The 25,975-nt window shown below is 44.6% G+C and overlaps 1 protein-coding gene across 1 annotated transcript in view; it reads right to left on the bottom strand.

The window, feature by feature from the left end:
- Nucleotides 1-438: 438 nt before the first annotated feature.
- The window catches only part of LOC138666930 (gastrula zinc finger protein XlCGF57.1-like), a 35,452-nt gene continuing 9,915 nt past the window's right edge, over nucleotides 439-25,975 (bottom strand). The window contains exons 2-7 of the mRNA XM_069755122.1: nucleotides 21,029-21,173; nucleotides 20,720-20,899; nucleotides 20,513-20,636; nucleotides 20,333-20,430; nucleotides 17,107-17,191; nucleotides 439-5,207 (exon numbers count right to left, since the gene is read on the bottom strand). Coding sequence (XP_069611223.1) covers nucleotides 4,111-5,207; nucleotides 17,107-17,191; nucleotides 20,333-20,430; nucleotides 20,513-20,636; nucleotides 20,720-20,899; nucleotides 21,029-21,103 — 1,659 coding nt within the window. The 5' untranslated portion in view covers nucleotides 21,104-21,173 and the 3' untranslated portion in view covers nucleotides 439-4,110. The remainder of the gene's footprint in view (nucleotides 5,208-17,106; nucleotides 17,192-20,332; nucleotides 20,431-20,512; nucleotides 20,637-20,719; nucleotides 20,900-21,028; nucleotides 21,174-25,975) is intronic.

Raw genomic sequence — 25,975 nt, forward strand, 5'->3', positions numbered from 1 at the left:
CTCACTAGCTTTGTTTATATATGTGACCTGGGGGCAGGCCAATTGGATCTGAGCAAGCTCAGATTAAAAAAAAAAACGGATCAGGTCACCGGATCCATCTTTTTCCGGATCTGGCGCATTCCGGCGTCCATAGACATGCATTGTAGCAAAATGCCAGAAGCGCCGTATCCAGCCTTTCCGGCTTTTTTTGCCACAGACAATAAATGTTTCTGCAGACTTTTTTCCAGATGCCAGATCCGGAATAAAAACAGAAGGAATGGTGGGCAATGCGGCGCAATCCGGCACTGATACAAGTCAATGGGGAAAAACCGGTTCCGTTTTTTTTTTTCTGGTTCCGGTTTTTCTAAAAAAAACGGATGTGTGAAAGTAGCCTAACCCCATATTGACAGAGCAAATTTGCAGCTTAATGACCATGCCAATTTTTACAATTCTGACCACTGTCACTTTATTAGGTTATAACTCTGGATCCCTTTTTACAGATCCTGCTGATTCTGAGGTTTTTTTTTTCCTGACATATTGTACTTCATGTTAGTGGTAAAATTTCTTTGATATGACTTGCATTTATTTGTGAAAAAAACAGTAATATGGCAAAAATTTTTACAATTTCTCAATTTTCAAACTTTTAATTTTTATGCCCTTAAATCAGAGATATGACACACACAAAATATTTAATAACTAACATTTCCCACTTGTCTACTTTACATCAGCACAATTTTGTAAAAAAAAATTTTTATTAGGAAGTTACAAAGGTTAAAAGTTGACCAGCGATTTCTCATTTTTACAACAATATATACAAAATCGTTTTTTTAGGTACCACGTCACATTTGAAGTCACTTTGAGGGGTGTACATGACAGAAAATACCTAAAAATGACCCCATTCTAAAAACTGCACCCTCAAGGTGCTCAAAAATACATTCAAGAAGTTAATTAACCCTTTACGTGCTTCATAGGAACTGAAGCAATGTGGAAGGAAAAATTGAACATTGAACTTTTTTCTTACAAATATTTTAATTCAGAACCAGTTGTTTTATTTTCTCAAATGTAAAAAGAGAAAATGAACCACAAGATTTGAGGTGCAATTTCTCCTGAATACGCAGATATCCCATATATGGGTGCAAACACACAGGCACGTTTTTCTTCCATAAACAGTCCATGCGGTTTATTATGCAGTCATAAACCTGGTTATGCACAGTTCATTATATATTTCATAGAACACAATAGGCACCAACAGATGACATTAAGTTGCAGTCTCTAAACATGCTGGACCTTACTCAGTCCAGTTACCATGGGTGACCACACAGTTCATTAACTGACCCCCTTTCAGTGCACAGTTCAACAATGTCCATGCAACACAACAAGCAACAAGTCTGTTCCACTGGCAGATACTTATCTGCCGATATGATAGCCTCCTTCCTGAGTGTTACCTTTCTGGAGCTCCTGTTCCACACGCTGACCTCCGGTCAGTCCTCTCTCCTCCAGGGAAACTACCTAACTGGGATCACCGTCCTGCACAATGCCTTGCTCACCAGGCCACCTGACAGTCCAGATCCTCAGACGAGCTGCAACTTCCCCTATGCAGTGCCATTGCAGACTCTGCATACATTCGGCTTTTCTGTGTGCTGTTCAGGACGTCCGTCCCCACCTGGGCCCATCCATCACATATGCCACTGCATATGCTGTTCAGGACGTCCGTCCCCTCCTGGGATCATCTAACACACAAGTCTCTCTGTGCGCTATTCAGGGATCCGATCCTACTCCCAGGATCTCCCAACACACAAGTCTCAGATCCACGGCCTCTCAATGCGCTATTCAGGGATCCGGTCTACACACAGGACCTTCTAACACACAAGCCATCTAGGATCAACACACTCTCAATTACAGAGCCCATGTGACCACACCATGGTCACATTATGTAGTTGTAACCACTTCCATAGATGGGTGGTGTGTGTGGTTAGTTCGACCCGTCCAGCTCTCAAACTAACCCGATAAGCCTCTCTTTACAACTATACAAACACTTGTGGGACTACAGGTCCCAGAACAACATTACTTCAGGCTTACAACGCAGACTGCCTCTGCGACACTTATCGTCCATTTACAATCCTGCCAGTCACTGTTTCACCCTCATAATCACAGATACACCTCCATGCGCATCCCGAGGAGCACCTACAGCGCCTCATAGCTGTAACAGGGGTCACTGCATCAGATTGGTCAGCTCAGAGGACTTGCACATTACTTATTCCTTCCAAAGGTCATAATAAGGACCAGGGGGCACTCATTATGGGTGGAAGAAAGGCGATTCCGGCAGCTAAATAGGAAAGGGCTCTTTACAGTTGGAGCAGTCAGACTGTGGAACGCTTTACCACAAGGGGTAGTAATGGCAGATGCTACAAGCTTTTAAAAAAGGTCTGGATGATTTCCTTGATACACATAATATTGTGTGTTATAGTTATATTAGTGACAAAATGTATAATTAGCGGAGTAAAGTTGAACTTGATGAACCATGTATATACTATGTATGATAAGTTGAAAAAGTTGGGTTTGTGTTATAGATAATGTAGCAAGAAAAAAATGTATGTTTGGTGGAAAAAGGTTGAACTTGACGGACCTAGGTTTTTTAAACCTATGTAACTATGAATCGCCTGATGAGAGTTCCATCAGCAATGTCAGACAGTAGGGGTTTCTGAGGGTCCAATGGCTCCTTGTAAAAGTAGGGGTACTGTCATAGCTCAGTTTGGGGATTCAATCCAGTGATCTATTGCAGCATGTTCGGTTCTTCTGTGTACTCAGCTATTGCTTTTTCTTCCATGTCCAAATGCTGATGGGTTTTTTGCCTGTTTTCCTTTCTTGGTTTGCTCCTCTCCAACTGTTTCCCATTTTGGTTTGCCCCATCACATTCTGTGTGGGATGTTATAGATTCACCCTTCCCTTTACTGCCCTTCCTTGCTCGCTATACCTCTTGGTGGATGTGTGTTTAGAAGTTCCAGCTAAGGGGTTTACCATACTTCCAGTTCTATTCTTGCATTAAGTCAGGTTGCTTTCCTGCCCAGCACTGTTAGGTTTTTGGAAGGTTATATTTGTTCCTTGTATTGTTAGTTTTCATTAAGTTTCCCACTCTGCCCTATTTATATTTGTTTTAGTTTCTCAGCCAGGGTTTTTGTATCTTAGCTCACACTTTCCTTTTCAGTTGTTGATTGTGTATTGCGGCGTCCTCCTGGTCCTCAGGAGGCTCGAGAAACCCCTCGATGGCCTATTAAGGAGTTAGGTCCAAGGTAGTATTTTTAGTTGTGCAGCTAGGGTCTTACTAGTCTGTACTGGGAACAGTTAGGTGTAGTTGTAGCATTTCCAGTGTGTGTGTGTGTGTGTGTGTGTGTGTGTGTGTACGTACATGACGTATACGACTGCTATATGTTTTTTTTTTAAATTTGCCAATAACATATGTACTTTCTCCCAGTCTGAGTTATTTTTGATGATCAACAAAATACAATTTTCCAGTAATTAATTTTTCATACTTTAGGTATCATATTGACTTCTCTCTGTGAGGGATTTTTTATGTTTGTAAATCTGTTATCCACTATTTGGACAAACCCTTTTCATTCATCTTGTTTGATCCTGTTAAAATAAAAACAATTCTACCGTGCCGTTCCAGCGGTGTCAGCACTTGCGTTCCCAGGGCACATATGAGGTTATTGCGGCCCTTGAGCCCTGTCCCCATTCAACACTTGTGTCACTCTCCCCACCTTCAGACAAATCGACCATCAAAAAGAAGTTGGAAGTAGCCCTGGCTTCCTTTTGATGTTCAATACTTCCTAAGGTAGGGACAGTGAAGCTGGCACTCATTGGATGCAGAGCTCGTGTGACGTAACCACCTCATATGACACCCAGGAACATGAGTCCAAACAGTGCTGGAATGGCACAAGCACAGGAGGCAAGTATGAATATCTTTGTTTAAACATGGTCAAATATGTGGAAAGACAAGGCGACAACCCCTTTAAGAAGATACAATTTTCAGGTAAAACATTTCCAACATTCTGAACATGAAAAAGGCTTCTCCCATGTGTGACTTATCTGATATTTGCTAAAAGTGGATTTCTGTGTAAATTATTTGCCACATTAAGATGAAAAAGGCTTCTTTCCTGAGTGAATGCTCTTGTGACTAAGAAGAGATGATTTCTTCACAAAATATTTCTCACATTCTAAACTAAGTTTCTCCTTGGTGTGAGTTCTTTGATGTGCAATAAGTTTTGATTTCTGTATAAAACATTTTGCACATTCTGAACATGAATATGGCTTCTCCCCTGTGTGAGTTCTCTGGTGTGTAACAAGAGTTGATTTATCTGCAAAACATTTCCCACATGCTGAACATAAAAAAGGCTTCTCCCCTGTGTGAGTTCTGTGGTGTCTAGCAAGAGCTGATTTATCTCCAAAACATTTCCCACAGAAAGAACATGAAAAAGGCTTCTCTCCTGTGTGAGTTCTCCGATGTATAACAAGAGTTGCTTTCTCTGCAAAACATTTCTCACATTCTGAGCATGAAAAAGGCTTCACTCCTGTGTGAGTTCTCTGATGTGTATTAAGATGTGATTTCTGATTAAAACATTTCCCACAATATGAACATGAAAAAGGCTTCTCCCCTGTATGAGTTCTCTGGTGTATACCAAGATCTGATTTCTGATTAAAGCATTTCCCACATTCTGAACATGAAAAGGGCTTCTGCTCTGTGTGAATTCTTTGATGCTTAACAAAATTTGATTTCTGCGTAAAATATTTCCCACATTCTGAACATGAAAAAGGTTTCTCTCCTGTATGACTTCTCTGGTGTTTAACAAAAACCGATTTATGGTTAAAACATTTCCCGCAGTTGAGACAAGAAAATCTATTCTTTGCCAAGTTAATTCTTTGATGTTTAAGAAAAGAGTTTTCGAGGGGAAAACTATGTTCATATTCTGAAAGTGAAAATGACTTATTTCCTTTAGGATCAGTTGGTTTTTTAATGCTGATTTTGTGACTTTGATTTTCCTTAGTAGTCGGTGATGAATCAGAAGACAGGACCTGTTTCAATAGATCGGATGATAGATCTTTGCTGGGAAGGGATGATGGTATATCTGGAGTAATGGCATTTACTTCAGTTGTATTCTGTGAGCTCTCAACATGATCTGATTTAAAAATTGAAGATGTCAGCTGTCCCTCTGATCTCATGGTATAGTCATCTGCTAAGAACAAAACCAATCATTAGTTTTGAATACAATATCCTTGAATTTTATATTTTTTAACACCTCTACTTAAAATGTAAAAATGTCAAGTTGTGTAAAAATATTGAATTACTCACCAGGACAAGAGCCTCACAGGTTCTCAAGAGCCACCAACAGGTCATGTTTTTAAGATTTTCTTAGCATTGCACAGGTGATTGAATACTTGCCTGTCCAGGTGATGCAATTATCATCTGTACAATACTAAGGAAATCCTGAAAACAAGACCTGTTGGAGGCTCTTGAGGACCGGAGTTGGGGAACACTGCTATAGTGGGAAGAACCTAATTCAATTATGGTGTGTATATCTCCTGGAGCACAATCTAGGCACTATGTGTTGAGCAATAAAATGGCATATTTGCAATCTTCACTCTCCAACATCCACTACACGCTAATTTCCAGAAAGTGGCTGTGGAGTCAAAATAGTCACTACTCCTATAGATGAATTCACTGAAGGTTATAATTTCCAAAATGAAGACGCATTATGGGGATTTTTACTGCTCTGTTTCTATGTCATTTTGTTGTATTAGGGCTTCTGCAAATGGTGTGTCCCATCTCCTCCGGGATCTGCTCTGTTGTGATCTGGTGGCCTAGGAGCAGCATGTGACGTACTCTGGAGAAGGTGGTACCTGTACTGACCGCAGACCCTGAACTTAGCACCGCAACTAGAAGTAGCCGTGGGATGTACCTAACACTCCCTAGACACCTCGACACAGCCTAAGGACTAACTTCCCCTAAAGATAGAAACAGGAAAACTATCTTGCCTCAGAGAAAATCCCCAAAGGATAGACAGCCCCCCACAAATATTGACTGTGAGAGGAGATGGAAATGACATACGCAGACTGAAATCAGGATTTAGCAAAGGAGGCCTTTCTAGCTAAAAAGAAAGAATAGGACAGAGAACTATGTGGTCAGTATTAAAACACTAGAAAATATCCACCACAGAAAATACAAAACTCCACATCTGACTAAAGACATGGAGGGTATATCTGCATCTCCAGAGATACAGCTTGGCTGCAAAAAATCCTTACACAGACAAAGCTGGACAAGACAAAACATGAAAATGCACAGAACTATAAGGCCCACAGCATGTGGACAGCAAAAACAAAGCCAGAACTTATCTTTGTAGAAAAGAACAGCAAAACAGGAGAGACCAGTCAGGGATGTGAATCCTCCAAAAACAATGGACAACTGGCACTGACTAAAGGATCAAGCAAGACTTAAATAGCCCAGTCCAAATTGCAATAAGTGGACACACCTGATAAATGCTGCGATCCAAAGACAGCAGCACTACCACTCATAACCACCGGAGGGAGCCCAAGAACAGAATTCACAACAGTACCCCCCCCCTTCCTTGAGGAGGGGTCACCGAACCCTCACCAGAGCCCCCAGGCAGATTAGGACGAGCCAAATGAAAGGCACGAACCAAATCGTCCGCATGAACATCGGAGGCAACAACCCAAGAATTATCCTCCTGGCCATAACCCTTCCATTTGACAAGATACTGAAGCTTCCGCCTCGAAAAACGAGAATCCAAAATCTTCTCAACCACATACTCCAACTCCCCATCAATCAACACCGGAGCCGAAGGATCAACAGAGGGAACAACGGGCACCACATACTTCCGCAACAAAGATCTATGGAAAACATTATGGATGGAAAAAGAGGCTGGAAGGGCCAAACGAAAAGACACTGGATTGATAATCTCAGAAATCCTATAAGGACCAATAAACGAGGGCTTGAACTTAGGGGAAGAAACCTTCATAGGAACATGACGGGAAGACAACCAGACCAAATCCCCAACCCGAAGCCGGGAACCAACACACCGACGACGGTTAGCAAAACGCTGAGCCTCCTCCTGAGACAACACCAAATTGTCCACCACATGAGCCCAAATTTGCTGCAGCCTGTCAACCACAGAATCCACACCAGGACAATCAGAAGGCTCAACCTGCCCTGAAGAAAAACGAGGATGAAAACCAAAATTACAAAGAAAAGGCGAAACCAAGGTAGCAGAACTAGCCCGATTATTAAGGGCAAACTCGGCCAATGGCAAGAAAGCCACCCAATCATCCTGATCAGCAGACACAAAGCATCTCAAATAAGTTTCCAAAGTCTGATTAGTTCGCTCGGTTTGGCCATTTGTCTGAGGATGAAATGCGGAAGAAAAAGACAAATCAATATTCTCCGGAATGCCATGCAAACGAACCACATGCTGAAAAAACAACGGAACCAAATCAGAAGAGGAAGGCAATTTAGGCAAAGGTACCAAATGAACCATCTTAGAAAACCGATCACAAACCACCCAGATAACCGACATCCTCTGGGAAACCGGAAGATCTTAAATAAAATCCATAGAAATATGCGTCCAAGGCCTCTCAGGGACCGGCAAAGGCAGAAGCAACCCACTAGCATGGGAACAACAAGGCTTGGCCCGCGCACAAGTCCCACAGGACTGCACAAAAAAACGCACATCTCGCGACAAAGAAGGCCACCAAAAGGACCTACCAACCAAATCTCTGGTACCAAAAATCCCAGGATGGCCAGCCAACACAGAACAATGAACCTCAGAAATCACTTTACTAGTCCATCTATCAGGAACAAACAGTTTCCCCACTGGACAGCGGTCAGGTTTATCAGCCTGAAATTCCTGAAGAACCCGTCGTAAATCAGGGGAGATGGCAGAAAGAATCACCTCTTCCTTCAGAATGCCGACCGGCTCAAGGACCCCAGGAGAATCAGGCAAAAAACTCCTAGAGAGGGCATCAGCCTTAACATTCTTAGAACCCGGAAGATACGAGACCACAAAATCAAAACGGGAGAAAAACAGGGACCATCGAGCCTGTCTAGGGTTCAGTCATTTGGCAGACTCGAGGTAAATCAGATTTTTATGATCGGTCAAGACTAGGGTTGAGCGAAACGGGTCGAGATTTTTCAAAAGTCGCCGACTTTTGGCAAGGTCGTGTTTCATGAAACCCGACCCGACCCCAGTGGGGGGTCGGCCATGAAGTCGGCGATCTTTTGAATCTGGAATCGGAATTCCGATCCCGATTCCCGATATGTTTAAGATATCGGGAATTGGTATCGGAATTCAGATTAAAGTGTAAAATATAGAATTAAAATAAAAAATATTGCAATACTTACCCTCTGACGCGCCCTGGTACTAACCGGCAGCCTTCCTCCTTCGAATCCGCGCTTCTAGGACCTTGCCGTGACGTCGCGGTGACGTCGCGGCTTGTGATTGGCCGCGCGGCCGCCCATGTGACCGCTCGCGCGGCCAATCACAAGCCGCGACGTCACCGAAGGTCCTGGAAGGGCTGATTCTTAGGAAGGAAGGCTGTCGGAAGGAAGCAGGGCGCTTCCGAGGGTGAGTATATACCTAATAGGAATATACTCACCCTCGGAAGCGCCCTGCTTCCTTCCGACAGCCTTCCTTCCTAAGAATCAGCCCTTCCAGGACCTTCGGTGACGTCGCGGGTGACGTCGCGGCTTGTGATTGGCCGCGCGAGCGGTCACATGGGCGGCCGCGCGGCCAATCACAAGCCGCGACGTCACCCGCGACGTCACCGAAGGTCCTGGAAGGCTGATTCTAAGGAAGGAAGGTTCCCGGTTAGTACCAGGGCGCGTCAGAGGGTAAGTATAAGGATATTTTTTATTTTAATTCTATATTTTACACTTAAATATGGATCCCAGGGCCTGAAGGAGAGTTTCCGCTCCTTCAGACCCTGGGAACCATGGAAACCCAATGCACTGCATTGGGTTTCGAGTTTCGGCCGACCCCGACCCCGACTTTTTTATAGGATCGGCCGATTTCACTCGACCCGACTTTTCCAAAAGTCGGGTTTCGTGAAACCCGACCCGATCCTATAAAAGTGAAGGTCGCTCAACCCTAGTCAAGACCACAATACGGTGCTTGGCCCCCTCAAGCCAATGTCGCCACTCCTCAAATGCCCACTTCATAGCCAACAACTCCCGATTGCCGACATCATAATTGCGTTCCGCAGGCGAAAACTTCAGAGAAAAGAAGGCACACGGTTTCATCAAGGAACCATCAGAATTCCTCTGAGACAAAACGGCCCCTGCCCCAATCTCAGATGCGTCAACCTCAACCTGAAATGGAAGAGAAACATCCGGCTGATGCAACACGGGGGCAGAAGTAAATCGGCGTTTAAGCTCATGAAAGGCAGAAACAGCCGCGGAGGACCAATTCGTCACATCAGCGCCTTTCTTCGTCAAATCGGTCAGAGGTTTAACCACACTGGAGAAGTTGGCAATGAAACGACGATAAAAATTAGCAAAGCCCAAGAATTTCTGAAGGCTCTTCACAGATGTGGGCTGAATCCAATCATGAATGGCCTGAACCTTAACCGGATCCATTTCTATAGATGATGGAGAAAAAATGAAGCCCAAAAAAGAAACCTTCTGCACTCCAAAGAGGCACTTTGACCCCTTCACAAATAAAGCATTCTCACGGAGGATCTGAAATACCATCCTGACCTGTTTCACATGAGACTCCCAATCATCGGAAAAGATCAAAATATCATCCAAATATACAATCATGAATTTATCAAGATAACTCCGAAAGATATCATGCATGAAGGACTGGAACACAGATGGGGCATTAGAGAGTCCGAATGGCATCACAAGGTATTCAAAATGGCCTTCGGGCATATTAAATGCAGTTTTCCATTCGTCACCCTGCTTAATACGAACAAGATTATATGCCCCTCTAAGGTCAATCTTAGTAAACCAACTAGCCCTGTTAATCCTAGCAAACAAATCAGTAAGCAAAGGCAAAGGATATTGAAATTTGACCGTGATCTTATTCAAGAGGCGATAATCAATACAGGGTCTCAAGGAGCCATCCTTCTTGGCAACAAAAAAAAAAACCTGCTCCCAATGGTGAAGAAGATGGCCGAATATGCCCCTTCTCCAAAGACTCCTTAATATAGCTCCGCATGGCGGCATGTTCTGGCACAGACAGGTTGAAAAGTCGTCTCTTAGGGAATTTACAACCTGCAATCAAGTCAATAGCACAATCACAGTCCCTATGCGGTGGAAGGGAACTGGATTTGGGCTCATCGAATACATCCTGGAAATCTGACAAAAACTCAGGAATTTCAGAAGAGGGGGAAGAGGAAATTGACATCAAAGGAACATGACCATGAACCCCCTGAAAACCCCAATTAGTCACAGACGTAGATTTCCAATCTAACACCGGATTATGTACCTGTAACCATGGAAAACCCAGCACAATAGCATCATGCAAATTATGCAACACCAGAAAACGACAATCTTCCTGATGGGCTGGCGCCATGCACATGGTCAGCTGTGTCCAAAACTGAGGTTTATTATTAGCCAACGGTGTAGCATCAATGCCCCTTAAAGGAATAGGGTTCTGCAAAGGCTGCAAGGGGAAACCACAACGTCTGGCAAATTCTAAGTCCATTAAGTTCAGAGCGGCGCCTGAATCCACAAATGCCATGACAGAAAATGACGATAATGAGCAGATCAAGGTCACAGATAACAGAAATTTAGGTTGTACAGTACTGATGGTAACAGAACTAGCGATTCTCTTTGTACGCTTAGGGCAATCAGAAATAACATGAGCAGAATCGCCGCAGTAAAAACAACCTATTCTGACGCCTGAATCTTTGACGTTCAGCTCTAGACAAAATCCTATGACACTGCATAGGCTCAGGGCTCCGCTCAGAGGACAATGCCACAGTGTGCACAACTCTGCGCTCGCGCAAGCGCCGATCAATCTGAATGACATAGAATCACTCAGACCAGCAGGCGTGGGGAACCCCACCATAACATCTTTAACGGATTCAGAAAGACCCTTTCTGAAAATTGCCGCCAAGGCATCCTCATTCCATTTAGTCAGTACAGACCATTTTCTAAATTTCTGGCAATACGATTCTGCCGCTTCTTGACCTTGACACAGGTCCAACAAGATTTTCACAGCCTGATCCACAGAATTAGGCTCATCATACAACAACCCCAATGCCTGAAAGAAAGAATCAACATTAAGCAAAGCAGGATTGCCAGTTTCCAGGGAAAATGCCCAATCCTGTGGGTCACCACGCAGCAGAGATATGATGATTTTAACCTGCTGAATTGGATCACCAGAAGACTGGGGTCTCAATGCAAAAAACAGTTTACAGTCATTTTTGAAAATCAAAAATTTGGATCTGTCACCAAAGAATAAATCAGGAGTGGGAATCTTAGGTTCTAAGGCAGGAGTCTGAACAATATAATCTGAAATACCCTGTACCCTAGCAGCAAGCTAATCCACCCCAGAAACTAACTCCTGAACATTCATGTTATTACTAGATTCCGTAGCCACCCAGAGATTAAGAGGGAGGAAAATATCAAACAGGCTAAGGAAAAAAAATGGCTCAAAACCTTCCCTCCCTTCTTCTGAGATGCAATTAACTCATTGTTGGCCAGTTGTACTGTTATGATCTGGTGGCCTAGGAGCAGCATGAGACGGACTCTGGAGAAGGTGGTCCCTGTACTGACCGCAAACCCTGAACAAGCAGCGCAACTAGAAGTAGCCGTGGGGGGTACCTAACACTCCCTAGACCCCTCGGCACAGCCTAAGAATAACTACCCCTAAAGACAGAAACAGGAAACCTATCTTGCCTCAAAGAAAATCCCCAAAGGATAGATAGCCCCCCACAAATATTGACTGTGAGAGGAGAGGGAAATAACATACGCAGAGATGAAATCAGGATTTAGCATAGCAGGCCATACTAGCGAGAAAGAAAGATTAGAACAGAGTACAAAAGTGTAGACTAGTGGCCCTTTTAGAAGAAAAGGTGCAGGGTCTGGAAGAAAGAATAGCAACTTTGAAACTCATCAAAGAGAATGAAGACTTTCTAGACAGAACAGAAGCATCTCTACTGGTCACAGAAGGTGAAAAAAGTGTCAGAGAACCTCCAAAAGCAGATGAGTGGAAGCATGTGACCAAAAGAAGCAAGAAGACCATGGAGAAATCACCAACCACACAACTGAAGAACCGATATCAAATCTTTGTAGAGGATGAAGATGGCACACCTAAGGATGAAGCAATACCAGCAAGCAAAAAAGAAAAGGGCACACAGCAACAAGTGACAGCAAAAAGTACAGCCATGAAGCAACGAAGAGTGGTGGTGGTGGGAGACTCACTACTGAGAGGCACAGAAGCAGCCATCTGCAGACCGGACATAACCGCAAGAGAAGTATGCTGCCTTCCAGGTGCGATGATCAAGGATGTGACCGATAGGATACCAAAGCTCTTCAGCTCCAAGGACGTCCACCCATTTCTTCTGATACATGTTGGCACCAATGACACGGCAAGGAAGGACCTACCGACAATCTGCAAAGACTTTGAAGAGTTGGGGAAGAAAGTAAAGGAACTGGATGCACAGGTAGTTTTTTCTTCTATCCTTCCAGTAGACGGGCATGGCACCAGGAGATGGAACAGGATCCTTGATGCAAACAACTGGCTAAGACGATGGTGCAGACAACAAGGATTCGGATTCCTGGACCACGGTGTGAATTACTTGTACGATGGACTCCTCGCCAGAGACGGACTACACCTCAACAAACCTGGGAAACACACATTCGACAGAAGACTCGCTACACTCATCAGGAGGGCGTTAAACTAGAAGAAGAGGGGACGGGAAGAAAAACATTAGACTTGAACATAGAAGATCCAGGAAAACATACTCAGAAGGGAGGTAAGAACATTTCTAAAACAATCCACAGCGAGGAGATTGGAACAAAACAAAATCCTCTAAACTGCATGCTCGCAAACGCCAGAAGCCTGACAAACAAGATGGAAGAACTAGAAGCAGAAATATCTACAGGTAACTTTGACATAGTGGGAATAACCGAGACATGGTTAGATGAAAGCTATGACTGGGCAGTTAACTTACAGGGTTACAGTCTGTTTAGAAAGGATCGTAAAAATCGGAGAGGAGGAGGGGTTTGTCTCTATGTAAAGTCTTGTCTAAAGTCCACTTTAAGGGAGGATATTAGCGAAGGAAATGAGGATGTCGAGTCCATATGGGTCGAAATTCATGGAGGGAAAAATGGTAACAAAATTCTCATTGGGGTCTGTTACAAACCCCCAAATATAACAGAAACCATGGAAAGTCTACTTCTAAAGCAGATGGATGAAGCTGCAACCCATAATGAGGTCCTGGTTATGGGGGACTTTAACTACCCGGATATTAACTGGGAAACAGAAACCTGTGAAACCCATAAAGGCAACAGGTTTCTGTTAATAACCAAGAAAAATTATCTTTCACAATTGGTGCAGAATCCAACCAGAGGAGCAGCACTTTTAGACCTAATTCTATCTAATAGACCTGACAGAATAACAAATCTGCAGGTGGTCAGGCATCTAGGAAATAGCGACCACAATATTGTACAGTTTCACCTGTCTTTCACTAGGGGGACTTGTCAGGGAGTCACAAAAACACTGAACTTTAGGAAGGCAAAGTTTGACCAGCTTAGAGATGCCCTTAATCTGGTAGACTGGGACAATATCCTCAGAAATAAGAATACAGATAATAAATGGGAAATGTTTAAGAACATCCTAAATAGGCAGTGCAAGCGGTTTATACCTTGTGGGAATAAAAGGACTAGAAATAGGAAAAACCCAATGTGGCTAAACAAAGAAGTAAGACAGGCAATTAACAGTAAAAAGAAAGCATTTGCACTACTAAAGCAGGATGGCACCATTGAAGCTCTAAAAAACTATAGGGAGAAAAATACTTTATCTAAAAAACTAATTAAAGCTGCCAAAAAGGAAACAGAGAAGCACATTGCTAAGGAGAGTAAAACTAATCCCAAACTGTTCTTCAACTATATCAATAGTAAAAGAATAAAAACTGAAAATGTAGGCCCCTTAAAAAATAGTGAGGAAAGAATGGTTGTAGATGACGAGGAAAAAGCTAACATATTAAACACCTTCTTCTCCACGGTATTCACGGTGGAAAATGAAATGCTAGGTGAAATCCCAAGAAACAATGAAAACCCTATATTAAGGGTCACCAATCTAACCCAAGAAGAGGTGCGAAACCGGCTAAATAAGATTAAAATAGATAAATCTCCGGGTCCGGATGGCATACACCCACGAGTACTAAGAGAACTAAGTAATGTAATAGATAAACCATTATTTCTTATTTTTAGGGACTCTATAGCGACAGGGTCTGTTCCGCAGGATTGGCGCATAGCAAATGTGGTGCCAATATTCAAAAAGGGCTCTAAAAGTGACCCTGGAAATTATAGGCCAGTAAGTCTAACCTCTATTGTTGGTAAAATATTTGAAGGGTTTCTGAGGGATGTTATTCTGGATTATCTCAATGAGAATAACTGTTTAACTCCATATCAGCATGGGTTTATGAGAAATCGCTCCTGTCAAACCAATCTAATCAGTTTTTATGAAGAGGTAAGCTATAGGCTGGACCACGGTGAGTCATTGGACGTGGTATATCTCGATTTTTCCAAAGCGTTTGATACCGTGCCGCACAAGAGGTTGGTACACAAAATGAGAATGCTTGGTCTGGGGGAAAATGTGTGTAAATGGGTTAGTAACTGGCTTAGTGATAGAAAGCAGAGGGTGGTTATAAATGGTATAGTCTCTAACTGGGTCGCTGTGACCAGTGGGGTACCGCAGGGGTCAGTATTGGGACCTGTTCTCTTCAACATATTCATTAATGATCTGGTAGAAGGTTTACACAGTAAAATATCGATATTTGCAGATGATACAAAACTATGTAAAGCAGTTAATACAAGAGAAGATAGTATTCTGCTACAGATGGATCTGGATAAGTTGGAAACTTGGGCTGAAAGGTGGCAGATGAGGTTTAACAATGATAAATGTAAGGTTATACACATGGGAAGAAGGAATCAATATCACCATTACACACTGAATGGGAAACCACTGGGTAAATCTGACAGGGAGAAGGACTTGGGGATCCTAGTTAATCATAAACTTACCTGGAGCAGCCAGTGCCAGGCAGCAGCTGCCAAGGCAAACAGGATCATGGGGTGCATTAAAAGAGGTCTGGATACACATGATGAGAGCATTATACTGCCTCTGTACAAATCCCTAGTTAGACCGCACATGGAGTACTGTGTCCAGTTTTGGGCACCGGTGCTCAGGAAGGATATAATGGAACTAGAGAGAGTACAAAGGAGGGCAACAAAATTAATAAAGGGGATGGGAGAACTACAATACCCAGATAGATTAGCGAAATTAGGATTATTTAGTCTAGAAAAAAGACGACTGAGGGGCGATCTAATAACCATGTATAAGTATATAAGGGGACAATACAAATATCTCGCTGAGGATCTGTTTATACCAAAGAAGGTGACGGGCACAAGGGGGCATTCTTTGCGTCTGGAGGAGAGAAGGTTTTTCCACCAACATAGAAGAGGATTCTTTACTGTTAGGGCAGTGAGAATCTGGAATTGCTTGCCTGAGGAGGTGGTGATGGCGAACTCAGTCGAGGGGTTCAAGAGAGGCCTGGATGTCTTCCTGGAGCAGAACAATATTGTATCATACAATTAGGTTCTGTAGAAGGACGTAGATCTGGGGATTTATTATGATGGAATATAGGCTGAACTGGATGGACAAATGTCTTTTTTCGGCCTTACTAACTATGTTACTATGTTACTATGTTACTATGCGGTCAGTATAAAAACACTAGAAAATATCCACCACAGAAAATACAAATCACCACATCTGACTAAAGACATGGAGGGTATATCTGCATCTCCAGAGACACAGCTTGGCTGCAAAAAAATCCTTCACAGACAAAGCTGGACAAGACCAAACATGAAAATGCACAGAACTATAAGGTCCACAGCAGGTGGACAGCAAAAACAAAGCCAGGACTTATTTTTGAAGAAAATCACCGCAAACAGGAAAGACCAGAAGGGATGTGAATCCTCCAAAAAAATGGACAACTGGCACTGACTAAAGGATAAAGCAAGACTTAAATAGCCCAGCCCAAATTGAACACACCTGATGAATGCTGCGATCCACAGACAGCAGCACTACCACTCATAACCACCGGAGGGAGCCCAAGAGCAGAATTCACAACAGGCTAGGCACACATCGCGTTAGTGCCATCCATTTGATGGCTCCGATGCGCTAATGCTGATGCCCAAAATTGCTTTTTTGCTACAATCGCGCTAACGCATGGTACCATTGTGTTAGCATGCGTTAGCAATAGCGGTCTATGCACAGAGACCTCGCTGTGCATTAGACCTAATGTACCCGAAAACGCAGTAGACCGCGTTCAAGGGTGCGTCACAAAGTAACGCATCATCGCTAACGCATGCCGATTTTGAAATGCGTTACGATAATGTAAGTCTATGGGCGCGTTAACGGATCCGTTACATTGAGTTAGTACCGCTAAGTAACGGATCCTTTAAACGGATCACCCTAATGCAATGTGAACCTAGCTCAGGGATGGGTTACCTCAGGCCCCAGGGCCATTTATGGCTCTCGATAATCTTTTACCAGGCCCCCGAGCAGATTCTCAGGGACCACATTCTTGGGCAAGGAACTGTATTTTGATTGCCACAAGCTCATTAATGTCTTCTTGCTCTGTTAGCACACACACGCAGTGTTCACTACTGAACACTGAAGGGTATGCAATGAAAGATTACGTCCTGAAACCAGTGCCAGAGTCAGGATGTACTTTGTGATCTGAGTTTGTACACCCCCCGAAGGATGGTATACATATCCAAATGGCCCTTCGCAGAAAAAAAAAAAAAGATTCCCCACCCCTGACCTAGCTTAATGAACATCCGAGCATTTTAGTGTTCGCTCATCTCTAGAGGTTACTACTCACCTGGGTAATCATAAGTAGGACTCTCCTCTTTACACCGCTCACCACTCCTCACATATGTTTCTGTAATATGGGTCAAATCTGCACTCTGAAACAAACATTGTAAAACATTGGAGAAGTCACAGTCTGCAAAAAGCGTTCCTACATCCATGACCTTTTTGTTACTACCAAACTTTCCTTCCTCGCCATCACCAAAACCTGGCTCACCCCTTCTGACACAGCCCCTCCTGCTGCACTTTCATATGGTAGCTTCCACCTTTCTCACATACCCCGCCCCAGCAGAAAGCATGGCGGAGGAGTTGATTTTCTCCTGTCAGATAACTGCTCCTTCACCCCAATCCCACTGCCACCCTCCCTTCCTTTGAGGTGCACTCTGTGCCCATCTACTCCCCCTCCAACTGGCTGTCATTTGCCGCCCCCCAGGGCCAGTCACCACCTTCTTTGACCCCTTCACCACCTGGCTACTTCATTTCCTCTCCACTGACATCCCCATAATCATCTTGGGCGACTTCAACATCCCCATTGACACTTCCCTCTCAGCTGCCACTAAACTTCTATCTCTCACTTCCTCCTTCGGCCTCACTCAATGGTCTTCTACAGAAACCCACAAAGATGGTCACACACTGGACCTCATCTTCACCCGCCTCTGCTCCCTATCTAACCTCTCTAACTCACCTCTTACTCTTTCTGACCACAACCTACTCACATTCTCTTCCCTCTACTCCTTGTCTACAATAATCCCCACCCCACAAACTTTCACACCCTCGCAAAAATCTTAAACACCTTGATCTACACTCAGTCTCTGAATCCCTCCTCCCTCTCACAGACATAAGTTCCCTACACAATGCGGATGATGCTGCCACTCTATATAACACCACAATAGCTGCAGCTTTGGAATCTCTTGCCCCTCTCACACATACCAAAGCTCGCAAAATCGACAGCCCTGGCACACCAGCCTGACTAAAGAACTGAGGCAAGCTTCCAGGGCTGCTGAGCGGAGATGGAAAAGATCCCACTCCAACGAGCACTTCATCATATTCAAACAGTCCCTCACTAATTTCAAGACCACACTCGCCACAGCTAAACAAACCTACTTCTCGTCTCTCATATCCTCCCTGTCTCACAACCCTAAACAGTTATTCAACACCTTCAATTCTCTCCTCCGTCCCCCAGCACCTCCTCCCTCTCCACTCATCTCAGCTGAAGACTTAGCCTCATTTTTCAAGCTGAAGATTGATAACATCAGTGACAGTTTTGGTCAACAACCCTCAGAGCCCTTCCTCCCAACTTCCCAGTCCTCCACAACCAACTTTACCACCTTTACAGAAGATCGACTCTCCACTCTACTCTCAAGATCGCATCTCACCACCTGTGCACTTGACCCGATCCCATCCCACTTCATCCCAAAGCTCGCCACAGTCTTCATCCCAACCCTAACCCATCTCTTCAACCTATCACTAACAACTGGTGTTTTCCCCTCAAGCTTTAAACATGCCTCAATCACACCTATCCTCAAAGCCCTCTCTTGACCCATCCTCTGAATCTAGCTATCACCCCATATCACTTCTCCCCTATGCCTCAAAACTACTGGAACAACACGCCCATCTTGAAGTGTCCTCCCATCTCCCTTCTTGCTCCCTCTTTGACCGTTTACAATCTGGCTTCCGGTCACACGACTCCACTGAAACTGCCCTAACTTAGGTCATCAATGACCTATTAACAACCAAGAGCAAGCGACACTACTCTGTCCTCCTCCTCCTGGACCTGTCCTCTGCCTTTGACACAGTGGACCATTCCCTATTACTACAGACCATTCCCTTGGCATCACAGACTTGGCCCTATCCTGGATCTCGTCATACCTAACAGACCGGACATTCAGCGTCTCCCTCTCACACACCACCTCCTCACCTCGCCCCCTATCTGTCGGAGTCCCGCAAGGTTCAGTCTTAGTGCCCCTGCTCTTCTCCATTTACAACTTTGGCCTGGGACAGCTCATAGAATCTCACAGCTTTCAGTATCATCTCTACGCCGACGACACACAGATCTACATCTCTGGACCAGATATCATCACCCTACTAATCAGAATCCCTCAATGTCTGTCCGCTATTTCATCCTTCTTCTCCGCTAGATTTCTGAAACTTAACATGGACAAAACAGAATTCATCATCTTTCCACCATCTCACGTGACCCCCCCAACGAACCTATCCATTACAGTAAACGGCTGCCCACTCTCCCCAGTCCCACAAGCTTGCTGCCTTGGGGTAATCATTGACACTTATCTCTCCTTCAAACCACATATCCAAGTCCTTTCCACTTCCTGCTGCCTTCAACTCAAAAATATTTCACGGATCCGTACATTCCTAAACCAAGAATCTGCAAAAACTCTAGTCCATGCCCTCATCATCTCTCGCCTTGACTACTGCAACCTCCTGCTCTTTGGCCTCCCCCCGAACACTCTCACACCCCTCCAATCTATTCTAAACTCTGCTGCCCGACTAATTCACCTGTCCACCTGCTATTCCCCGGCCTCTCCCCCCCTGTCAATCCCTTCACTGGCTCCCCATTGCCCAGAGACTCCAGTACAAAACCCTAACCATGATATACAAAGCCATCCACAACCTGTCTCCTCCATACATCTGTGACCTCGTCTTCCGGTACTCAACCTCCGATCCTCACAAGATCTCCTCTACTCTTATCTCCTCTTCCCACAATCGTATACATGATTTCTCTCGTGCATCACCCCTACTCTGGAACCCTCTACAACAACATATCAGACTCTCACCTGCCATCGAAACCTTCAAAAAGAGCCTGAAGACCCACCTCTTCCAACAAGCCTACAACCTGCAGTTACCACCGATCGACCAAACTATTGCACGACCAGCTCTACCCTTGAATATTGTATTCTCACCCATCCCTTGCAGATTGTGAGCCCTCGCGGGCAGGGTCCTCTCTCCTCCTGTACCAGTTGTGACTTGTATTGTTTAAGATTATTGTACTTGTTTTTATTATGTATACCCCTCCTCACATGTAAGGTGCCATGGAATAAATGGCGCTATAATAATATATAATATAATAATAATCAATGATCAGCTCTAATCCTGCCATCTCCACCATTCTCATTGCACAAATATAAAACATATAATACTGGTGGATAAAACAAGACTGAGCACAAGACCTTCACAGCCATCTACACATCATAGGGGAGATCTCATGACACCTCTCCATCTACCTGATGATTCTGAGGAACATTGGGATCTTCCTGTTTACAGTCCTGTGGAAGAAGAGGACGGGGGCATCTCTCTGGTGTTGTCCTCTTACTGGATAGATCTGAAGGAAACACATACAGGGACTGAATTCACTCTTTCATACAGATAATTATAGGTCAAGTATATTTAGTTTTGTCTACTACCTGGTGATGTGAAGGGCTGGGGAACCTCCATCATGACGTCCTTGTATACATCTTTATGTTCTTCTAAATATTCCCACTCCTCCGTTGAGAAATAGACAGCAACATCCTGACACCTTATAAGAACCTGACACATACAATGATACAGTCATTTCCCCGATCCCTTCATAGCATTACTGTATAATGTCCCAGCATTCCCAACAGTGTCACCTCTCCAGTCAGCAGCTCAATCATCTTGTAGGTGAGTTCTACAATCTTCTGGTCATTTATGTTCTCATGTATCAGGGGGTGAGATGGAGGCCCAGTGATTGGGCTCAGAGGTGTTCCCCATCCCTCAGACACAGGGTCTTGACAGTGCTCACTAGAGGTCTTCTTCACTACTGTGTAATCCTGGTTATGGAGAGACACATTAATAAATCTCACTACAGACATTTCCAGAGTCCTCACCTCTCCAGTTCTGTCCATCTGTTATTCCCATAGATAAGAATGATGTAACGTGACATCATCAGAATCTCTCACCTCTCCAGTAAGACGGAAGAGGATCTCTAGGGTGAGGTGTAACATCCTCTCAGCCATCTTGTCCATATCCATCATTGGTGGGTGATTCAGAAAAGTTTTCTTAACATACAAGATCTCCACTGAGAGGACCCGATATTGTAGAGACCTGAATGAGAAGAAAATGAGCCAATGTAACATCATAAAAATCCTGTGTAATTATACAATTACTGGAGATAATAAGGGGAAACGTATGAGGAGATCGAACGTGTAGATGTTGTATTCTCTAGTCTTGTATGGACCAGAACATAAGTTGAATTACTGTAGTGTCACCGGGGGTTAAGGCCAGGGGGGGCTAGCCGGGAACGCGAGCTGATACACACGGAGCGAGAAGACAGAGGTGTGTAGAGCACACAGGACCTGAGCTAGGCCAATCACGTGATCACAGGGGCGGAGCTAAGAATCACGTGACCACAGGGGTGGAGCTACCCTGCGGGTGGACGGCGAGCCGACCGTGGAGCAGAGAAAGGTGAGCAAACCGAATAACGGAGTCGAAGCAAAGCCAAGGGTCAGAAGCCAGACAAGTATGAGGTAACCAAGGGCAAAACATACGAGTAAACAGGGTCGAGCCAAGGGTTCAGAATACCAGGAGGTATAAAAGTAAATTAGATTAAATTATTATCCTACTGGGGGGAATAAACTGAGGAGCAGCGAAAAGGGGGGTATAAACTAAAGGGCTATGCAAATGGGGGAACTGAAGGGCTGTGCAGGCGGGATAAACGGGCTGTACTGATGGGGGGAATAAACTGAGGGGCTATGCAAAGGGGTAATAAAATGAAGGGATTGCAGATATGCGAGAATAAAATGAGGGACTGTGCAGGGGGAATAAAATGAGGATCAGTGCAGGGGAAAATAAAATGAGGGGTTGCTTAGGGGACCATGAAATGAAGGGCTGGGCAGGGGGACATGAAATGAGAGTTAAGATGATAGGGGCCATGGAATGAGGGGCTGTGCATTTGGGCCATGAAATGAGGGGCTGCAAAGTATACGAGGAGCTGTGATGACCATACTGTATATGGGACTGTGGAGGTCACGATACTGAGGGGGCTGTGGTAAATATACCGTTTGTGGTGATGCATGTAGGCCATAATACTGTACGGATTGTCATAGGGGCCATCCTAGTATACATGGGGGATGTTTTGGACATCATACTGTGTAGGGGGACAGTGTGAGTAGTTACAGTTTGAAGAGGGCAGTGTGATGGGCAGTATGAGGGCATAGTATGAAAAGGGGCAGAGCGTGGATATGGAGAGTTGGGGCAGTGTGAAATAGAGGCACAATATGGAGAGGGGTTAGCATGGCAGGAGTATAGTGTGGAGTTATAGAAAGTGTAATGGAAAATTAAGATAGGGGACAGAAATGGTATAGGCCGTGGTTCATAAGGGCGGATGGTGTGGTGGTTATATCTGATAATGGTAGACAGTGTGGAGGCCATATACCATAGGAGGTTTAATTAGGACACAGTATGAAAAAATATTTTTATGTAGAGGACATTTTAATAACGCTCTTATTTTTAAGGGCACTGTGTGGGGATGTGCGGCAAAAGACAAGAGAAGGTCTGCAGAGACCAGCTGCAGCTTTGAATGTTCATCATGTCATCTAGACAAGATGGACATGAAAAGAAAGATGATGTAATCCATAAGGTACCTAGATTGAATGTTTATTGTATGGTCTGCAGTGTGATGATGGTTGTTAATAACAACTCCCAGTATCTTCTTGCCATTTGTAAGGACATACTGGGATTTGTATGGTTGCAGGTTTATGCGATGCAATTGTTTATGGGACTGAGTTGATATTACAATTGATTATTGTATTAAGCAGGTTCTTGTATTCAAGTACTCTTGGTTCTGGTCATGTATTCACTGTACATCAAGAGAATGCCAAGACTGTGCATAGCAGTCATCAAAGCAAAAGACGGCTACTTTGAAGAACCTAGAATATAAGACATTTTCATATATATATATATATATATATATATATATATATATATATATATATATATATACATATATATATATTGTAAGGATTTCACTCACTCAGCTGTGACGGCTGACACTCAGGAGACGTGTTCCTTTAAAGTTCACTGGGTTTATTGCTTCATAAACCATGTGGCAAATAACAGAAAGCAAAATGGGCCTTTGGTTCAGGCAAAGAAAAGCAAGTGTCCAGTTCATCCGGCTCAGTCCTGAAGCCGTAACACACTCAGGAGGGTTTCACCTCCACACATATCTGCTGTGTAAAGGATTAGCCAGTCTTATAAAGAGCTAACCCCACCCAGTAACCCATCACATGATTAGCCATGTGGTCTGACATTACCACAGGTCCTGAAACACATATACAAGATTATGTGCAAGAAAGGAATACTCCGGGCTACATTACAGCAACCAGACACTTATGTGGCACATACCTCCCATCGACTACAAACCCTTTAGCCATGCTACATACCTCCCCCCTCTGCCTAAAGCCGTGGGGCTTGGCACTTTCCCCCACTAAACAAGGGATTCTCGATAGGGCATCCGCATTACCATGCAGCTTTCCGGCCCTATGTTCCACATGGAAACTGAAGTCCTGCAGGGCTAAGAACCAACGGGTGACTCTAGCATTTCTTCCTTTCGTTTCTCTCATCCACCTAAGCTGGGCATGGTCAGATACCAGTCTAAATTTACGTCCCAGCAGATAGTACCGCAATGTGTCCACTGCCCATTTTATGGCCAAGCACTCCTTCTCAACGACTGAGTAGTTCTTTTCAGATGAGGACAGCTTCCTACTCAGATAGAGAACAGGATGCTCCTCCCCATGTAGTTCTTGGGAAAGGACTGCTCCCACCCCAACATCTGAGGCATCTGTCTGAAGAATAAACTCTTTCTTGAAGTTTGGGGCCATCAGAACGGGTTGCTTACACAAAGCGTTTTTCATTTCTTGGAAGGCTGACTCTGTTTCTTCGGACCACTTAACCATTACTGATTTTGTCCCTTTTAGCAGGTCAGTCAGAGGCGCAGCCATCGTGGCGAAGTTTGGGATGAACCTCCTGTAATATCCCACGATTCCCAGGAAGGCTTTAACTTGTTTCTTGGAAACTGGTTTTGGCCATGTTTGGATTGCCTCCACTTTATTGATTTGGGGTTTTATTTCTCCATGACCCACTATGTATCCAAGGTACTTAGCTTCTTCTTTACCCAAGGCGCACTTCTTCGGGTTTATAGTAAATCCGGCCTCTCTTATAGCATCCAACACCGCTTGGACTTTCTCCAGATGACTCTCCCAGTCCGGGCTAAAGATGACGATATCATCTAGGTACGCAGCAGCGTAGGCCTTATGGGGTGCAAGGACTCTATCCATAGCCCTCTGGAAGGTCGCCGGAGCGCCCTGTAGGCCAAACGGCATCCGGGCATATTGGAAGCACCCATCAGGTGTCGAAAAGGCCGTCTTCTCCTTGGCTTCCTGTGCCATGGGGATCTGCCAATACCCCTTTGTCAAATCCAAGGTGGATATATATCTGGCGTGCCCAAGCCTTTCGATGAGCTCATCAATACGGGGCATGGGATAAGCGTCGAACTTGGAGACTTCATTCAACTTCCGATAGTCGTTGCAAAACCTCCACTCTCCATCAGGTTTTGGGACCAGGACAATTGGGCTCGACCAACCGCTCTTGGATTCCTCAATGACCCCAAGCCTCAACATACGCTCCACTTCCTTGGAGATAACTTCTCGACGAGCCTCAGGAATACGATAAGGTTTCACATTCACCCGCACATGTGGCTCTGTTAGGACCTCGTGCTCTATGACCTTCGTGTATCCTGGCAATTCTGAAAACAGGTCCCTGTTTTTCTGGAGTAACTCCCGGTACTGCTGTTTCTGGGTCTTTGATAGCGTCTCTGCTATAGTAACCGCTCCAACCTCACCTTCTGGGATGCTTAACAATGATGGAGTTGCTGTCGGCTCTCTATCTTGCCATGGCTTGATGAGGTTGACATGGTAAACTTGGAATGGTTTCCGTCTTCCTGGTTGGTGAATTTTATAATTTACCTCACCAAGTTTCTCGACAACCTCATATGGCCCTTGCCATTTGGCCAAGAACTTGCTTTCCACCGTTGGAACTAACACAAGAACTCGGTCTCCCGGATTGAACTGCCTCACTCTTGCAGACCGGTTGTAGACCCTGGCTTGAGCTTCTTGTGCTTGGAGAAGGTGTTCTTTCACGATAGGCATCACCTTTGCAATCCTCTGCTGCATCAGGGCCACATGCTCAATGACGCTTCTGTGGGGTGTGACTTCGGCCTCCCAGGTTTCCTTGGCTATATCCAGGAGTCCTCGTGGATGTCGGCCATATAGAAGCTCAAACGGTGAGAACCCTGTGGAGGCCTGTGGAACTTCACGAATGGAAAACATCAGATAGGGTAAGAGACAATCCCAGTCTCTACCGTCTTTCTCTATAGCTTTTCTCAGCATGCTCTTTAGTGTCCTGTTAAACCTCTCAACAAGGCCATCTGACTGGGGATGGTACACCGAGGTCCTCAACTGGGAGATCTTCAGGGCTTTGCATAACTCCCTCATCACCTTGCTCATGAAAGGTGTACCCTGGTCAGTCAGGATCTCCTTTGGCAGACCTGTCCGGGAAAAGACATGGACCAACTCGCGGGCTATGCTTTTTGAGGAAGAATTTCTCAAGGGAATTGCCTCAGGATAGCGTGTGGCATAGTCCAGGATGACTAATATATACTGATGGCCCCGAGCTGATTTAACTAAGGGACCGACCAAGTCCATGGCAATTCTCTCGAACGGTACCTCAATAATGGATAGTGGCACAAGGGGGTTCCGGAAATGAGGAGTAGGAGCAGTTAGCTGACATGTAGGGCAGGACCTGCAATAGTTCACTATTTCCCGGTGACACCCAGGCCAATAGAACCTCTG

Source organism: Ranitomeya imitator, chromosome 2, assembly GCF_032444005.1.
Source record: "Ranitomeya imitator isolate aRanImi1 chromosome 2, aRanImi1.pri, whole genome shotgun sequence".
Classification (NCBI taxonomy): Eukaryota; Metazoa; Chordata; class Amphibia; order Anura; family Dendrobatidae; genus Ranitomeya; species Ranitomeya imitator.